Source organism: Thalia democratica, chromosome 2 (assembly GCF_965202585.1).
Source record: "Thalia democratica chromosome 2, ktThaDemo2.hap1.1, whole genome shotgun sequence".
NCBI classification, from domain to species: domain Eukaryota; kingdom Metazoa; phylum Chordata; class Thaliacea; order Salpida; family Salpidae; genus Thalia; species Thalia democratica.
This window is the reverse complement of record NC_139166.1, coordinates 56,043,447-56,049,565: the sequence shown is the minus strand read 5'-3', so window position 1 is coordinate 56,049,565 and position 6,119 is coordinate 56,043,447. Positions and strand designations below refer to the sequence as shown.

The following is a 6,119-nucleotide window of genomic DNA, read 5'->3' as shown; positions in this document are numbered from 1 at the left end:
TAGAAAAGTTTTTGTTTTTTTAAATTTATCAAGAAATGAGTTTAGCGTAATAATTTATGTTTGTATGAAGATATTTTAAGAAGTAAGCGATTATAAGATTCAAATACGCTTTCTGTTATCTAAAGTTAAAGTTTTTCTTTTTACTGTTTTAATAGTAAACATTATGAATGTTTAGTAAAAAAAATTAAAACATGAATTTTACAAACTAATTTGAATTTGTTTTTTTTTGCGTGATCTACAAAATATGCAACACATATACTTGTTTTTGTTTTACGAAAATTTATAAAAATTAAAAGTTCATTAAGCAATAGTTTAAACAAAAATTAATAATATGGTTTTAGATTTACACATTTCTTTAGAAAACCCTAACCACCTATTCTAAAATGTACTTACTAATTTTCTTCAAGCTTTATTCAAGTAGATTTTGTCTTCAACAGTTTATCTATTTATCTTAAATTTTTTTAAAGCTCAGATACTACTTTTTACTTAATTTTTTTTTAACTTGTCTTAAAAACTTTAAATTCTGTTTCTACTGAATACTATTAAGTAGTATTGAGTCATTGCAAGTTAAACTATCTTTTAAATTTAGTATACAAGAAGTTTTAATGTATATTGTTTAAGAGTTAATAATCTAAAGTCAGTTTTGTTTACTACCTTGAAATTACCATAAAAAGTTCGAAATGTTTTAAACTTAGCAAAAATTTAACTACATATATTTTGAAGTTTACATTCAATTTTGTACATATTAATCAATAATCTCGAGCTTTTTACATTTTCAATTAATCTTAAAGGTGTTTACTTTGTTTATCAGTTTAAGTTGATAAACGTTACGTAAAAACAAAGTACTCTGATCAACTTAAAACAAATTAAAGAAAAATTGGTTGCGTGAAATTTCGATCAGTTTTACAATTACTTTAAACAATAAAATGAGTCAGCACTTATTTTGTACTTTAGACTTTTGTTTAATCAAAATATTAGCTGATTATAATATTTTTGTATTGCTTGATTAACACAAACTAATTGAGTTATTAACTAATCATTTTTCATATAGTGAAGTTTAAAAAGTTTAAAAATTAATGGATAAGTATTTCGAACAAGAAGCTAGAAAAGCTCACAGAGTTAGTATTTTATATTTAATGTTTGCTCGTTCGAAAATAAAAAACACTTATTTTTGAAAATAACTGTAATAAAAATACAATAAGATATACAAGACACGCAATTCCAATAAAACTAGATATATTAAAACAAAATCTTATATTTTATTAGCTTTGTACTCTACTGATGAGAATTGCTCGAAATATATCTAGTTTTATTGAAATGTATGTGTCTTGTATATCTTATTGTATAATTACTGGTCAATTATGTTCCAATATATAATAGTTTAAATATGTTTATCACAAACTAAACTTTTTTCTTAAATTAAAACTTTAACACAACTTCATTAAATTTTTATTTAATTAACTCTAATTTGTAGTTACTTACACTTAAATTTTCTTTAAACTAAACTAAAATTTCAAAAGTAGAAAGTGTTTGTACCTAAAAAAAAAATTAAAAATATGATTTTTTTCGAAAAAGTTTAGTCTATAAATATGTATACTTAGCTAACACAATATTATAAAGACTACATTGGTTTGGTTTAAAAAATTGGAAAAAGGTTATAAATTAATACAGCTCAACGCTTCAATTTAATCTAAATGTTTACAAAAAAAAAAGTTTAAAAAAGTTCTGGCAAGCAAAATTGTAAACAAGTAGGACATAAAAATACATGGTTTGGGTTAAAAAACTGAAAATATAGTTCAAATCTTAAATTTTACATTTGTTTAAAAAAGTTCTGGCAAGCAAAATTCATCAAAATTGTAAAGAAGTAGGACGCAAAAGTACTCACTACTTGTTAACACAAGTACAACTTTTCAGCAAGAGCAGAGACTGGAGCGGAAGGAGGAGAGACTCCACCACAGGGCGATCAACGCGGCTCTTCACGGGGACATCGGCAAAGCTGTGAGGCTGGAGCACAAGAGCAACCAGATGCACAATCGGTTAGTTGCGGAAAACAGCAGCAAAATAATAAACTTGATACCAATTCTTTTTATGCATGCTGTTGCTAAGGTACTAAGTCTACCGCGTTTATTATATGCACTAAACAGACTTTGAATATTATATATTGACGTTGAAAATATATTTTTTTACTATATTTTTTTGAATAGTCACGATTCATTTCTTTAGTTTGTTTTTATTTATTTTCGAAACTCGTTGCAAACGTGATATATGTATAAATATATACATAACGATTTCTTTCAATGACGTCATAAACAGAGCGGAAGCAGCTCATCGTAGGGAAGTGGCCAATCACACGGCTGCCGCGATCGCCCATAACGACCATCACCATCATCACCACCACCACCATCACCATGGCAACCATCATCACCACCCCAACCATCCAGTCAGACACCCCCCACCACCCAGAATGGTTTTCACTTTTTTTAATTACATCTTCAATTCTGTATTTTTATTAACTTTTAAGTTTTCAAGTGTAAAAGTATTGTTTATTCAACGACAAAAAAGAAACGCTCAAATGTTTGGTCCTAGAATTTGGTGCACGAAAAAAGCCTTCGACCATCGAGTCGCACACCACTAAAATATCTTTTAATGTCGTGTCAAAGAAGTTAGAAACGTAAAAATGTAATTATTCTAAAAATAATACAAAAAACAAAAATAATAAATGAAACTATTTTTGCATCTATAAAACTTTATTAAGCTTTAAACTTATATTAGAAACAAACACTTTTTCGACAGTAAAGAGGAAAAAAATAATCAAAGATAAGTTTATGTAAAAGCTGTCTAATATACTTAATAAAACTCCCTTTAAACATCAAATGAAAAGTCTAATTATTTAGTTTCCTATTACTATTCTTGCCATACCTAACGTTTTTTCTTTGTATTCTATGATACGTTGTTGTTATACCAAGCCTTGTGAGCAGCCACGTCGATTCGACTTAATTTATTAGGTATAAACCACACCAAAATAATTTTAGTTTCAATTGACTATAATTATTACAAAGTAGGTTTTAAGCGATGTCAAAAAACTAATAACATAGTTTTTATCAAAAAGCATATTTCATTTTTCCTATTTGTTATTTTTTTAAATGCTCATTTTGTTCAAAACCGAATATCTTGTTTAGATAGCTAAACTATTGACTAACAACAAAAAGTAAAATTTCATTATATAAATACGTGTTTGATGATATCGAAAAAAGACTTGCAAAAAAATATTTTTTTACAAACTAAAAGCAAAAGTTAGTACACTGTATATGTTTTTAAGGTGATAATTTGCAAATATTTCCCTTATACTTGATTTAACTTTTCTATACACGAAGAGCCGTCACAAAAAAAGGCTGTAAGTAAAAATAAAAAGAGTACTCAAAAATTAATAACATTTTATAAAAAACCTTTTTCTGTTAAAAGTTATCTTCATTGATAAAAATAAAACTACACATGACATTTAATTAAAACTACCAATTTATTTTTTATTTCAGCCAGCAGCAGGTCCGGGTTATCCACCTTCAGCTCCACCTAGCGGCCATTACCCTCCCAACAGTTACCCTGGTTACGGACCCCCTCCGCGTGGTTACGGACCCCCGAGACCCCAAGGTTTGTTTAGAATTAATTGTTGAATTTAATTGTTGGTATTTACAACTGTACATGATCAAAATTTTAAACAAAACATTTATTTTATATGTTAAAAATAATAATACATTTGTTTCTTTATTTCACAAAACTCAGCAGTCAGCACCGACTAAAACAGCGGTTTTAAAACCTTTTTTTCATGTTTTACCCCTTTCTGGAAGGTTATTACAAATTAACCCCCAATATATAAAACAGTGTTCAGTTTTGAGGAAAAAAAGATTTTTTGAACTTAGTTCTTTTGAAGTTTATAAAATCGTAAAATTTATAGAGTTTATTTAACTTTTAAACAATACATTTAAAAACTAACTTTTAAATTAATAAGATAACTAATGAAAATTTATTTACATAAAGTGTAATATAGAAAATTTACCCCCTAATACATGGGAAATTACCCCAGGTTAAGAATCGCTGGTCTAAAACAACTAAAATTAAAGTTGAAAAAAAAAAAAAAGTCTATCAAAAAATATTTTTAAAACTTTAATAATAAGCATTCAAAAGCTAAACATCATTTTACAGGTCCACCATACTACTAACTACAAGTACATGTCGGCGATAAAAATGAACATATGCCATATTTTATCAAATTTTTGCAATTTTAAATATAATTTTTTGATTTGTAAATTTTTATGATGAATAGTCTAAGTTACACCTTGTTTTCATAAATAATAATAAAAACTTTTAAAAATATATATGACATGTAATTTCGGGTTTCGAGTGCAATAAATGCTTTAACTTAAAATAGTTGAGCTAATACTTGTTAATATATTTTATAATGTGTTTCCACTTTTTTCACTTTTCAAATGCAAAATCTTGCAATTCGTTTTGGATTTTCTTGTACATATTTTAGCCTGCTGTATTCTTTTTAAACTTGGAATTTAAAGCCACATCTTAGAAGATATTGAACTTTTGTAAATACTTAAATAGCTTCTATATTTTTATACTAGTTTAAGTCTCTTAAAACTCTGTAAATTGTTTATGTGCATATATATATCTTTTTTTTAAACTACTATAACATCTCTATATTTTCTATATGTGTTTAATTTTTTACTTCGCAACTTTTTTGGGTCTCAGTGCAATAAATGCTACAACTTTAAATAGTTGAGCTAATACTTGTAAATAACTTTAAACTTGTGTAAATTGTTTTTTTATTTTTTCAATGGGTCTACTTTTTAAGAGTTGTTCATGTCGATAAAGAATTTTGCTAAAAAAGCAAGATTTCTTTTTGTAAATATTTTAAATTATGTATTTTGTGCTTCCATATTTTCACGTTGTGTTTTATTTTTCAATGTCAATTTTTCTTTCATTTTTTTTGTTAACTTTTATTTTCAATAAAATTATTAGCATAAATTTTTTAACTCTTTAATCTATCAGTTCTATTTTCTACAAAAAACAGCAAGTTATATTGCATTTTTATATCTTACTTTTGTTTTAGCTGAAAAGTTTTTTACTAAAAGTTGATTTTATCTTCAGAAGCCTTTTAAACTCATATTTGTGAAAGAACATTACAAACTGTACAAATTGTAAATAGCTTTTTTGTGTTTAATTTTGAGCGTTTTTTTTTTGTGCGATTACGATTGATTATAAACTTATTTCCAATAATGAACTTCGTTTAGTTATAATAAAGTTGATTTTTACTTGCTTCTCTTCTGACTAATTAATTATATACATGATAGGAAAGTTATACTAACAAACTTAAGCTATAATTATTATGCACAATAATAAGTTTTCTACATGATTTTTATATGTATTGTTTATTGACGATAAAAAAGGGCTCAAAAAGTTTGGTCTAAACTCCTGATGTACGAAAAAATCTTTCGGTTATCGATTCGTACACCACATGCTTTTACAATTTCTTTAAAGTAAAAAAAATATATTATATATTCTGAATCTTAAATCTTAATAAATAAAACAATCGAGAAAATGAACGAATAGCAAAGAAAATATTAAAGGAAAATTAACTAAGTTGTGTGTTTTCTTCAGAATGTTTTATTCATAATGTCCTCAAAAACTTGTTTAATAAGATAAAAATTGAAATAAAGTCTAATCTAAGCCTAAAACTTAAAAGAATAAGCATAGAAGTAGAGAACTTTTTTAGACTTAAAAAACAAACTTTAAATAAATTTATAAAACGAAATAAACAATACTAAAAGCAGACATGAAAATACTTTGAAAATGATCACAACATTTTAAATAAGGTAAAATTTTTATAAGCTGAAATACTTTTACCTTGAATTTTATCAGCAAATTATGCTAAAAGTTATTTTTTAGTTAATTGAAATATTTAAAGCATTTTATAATTTAATGAATAAATATAAATTATTATGTAGTTTTAGTTACTTTAAAAAAAGTGAATTTAACCATAAACTTTATTTAACTTCTTTAAATAATAATTTAAAAATAAATACTATAACATTTAAACACTATGCACTTAATGA

General features: G+C 25.5%; 1 protein-coding gene across 1 annotated transcript; it reads left to right on the top strand.

Annotated features, from left to right (window-relative positions):
* The first annotated feature begins 1,051 nt into the window (after positions 1–1,051).
* LOC145829666 (uncharacterized) lies at positions 1,052–5,179 on the top strand. Its single transcript, XM_082937520.1, has 5 exons — positions 1,052–1,118; positions 1,915–2,036; positions 2,314–2,467; positions 3,534–3,648; positions 4,201–5,179. Exons 1-5 carry the CDS (start codon positions 1,077–1,079, stop codon positions 4,215–4,217), a joined length of 450 nt encoding a protein of 149 aa, XP_082793646.1. The 5' UTR covers positions 1,052–1,076; the 3' UTR covers positions 4,218–5,179.
* Positions 5,180–6,119: the final 940 nt, after the last annotated feature.

Excerpts from the sequence above, each read along its gene's own strand:
- LOC145829666 (XM_082937520.1), top strand. The coding sequence starts at position 1,077 with ATGGATAAGTATTTCGAACAAGAAGCTAGAAAAGCTCACAGA. Across the intron at positions 2,037-2,313 it reads AGCAACCAGATGCACAATCG|AGCGGAAGCAGCTCATCGTA; the intron begins GTTAGTTGCGGA and ends CGTCATAAACAG. Across the intron at positions 2,468-3,533 it reads ACCCCCCACCACCCAGAATG|CCAGCAGCAGGTCCGGGTTA; the intron begins GTTTTCACTTTT and ends TTTTTATTTCAG.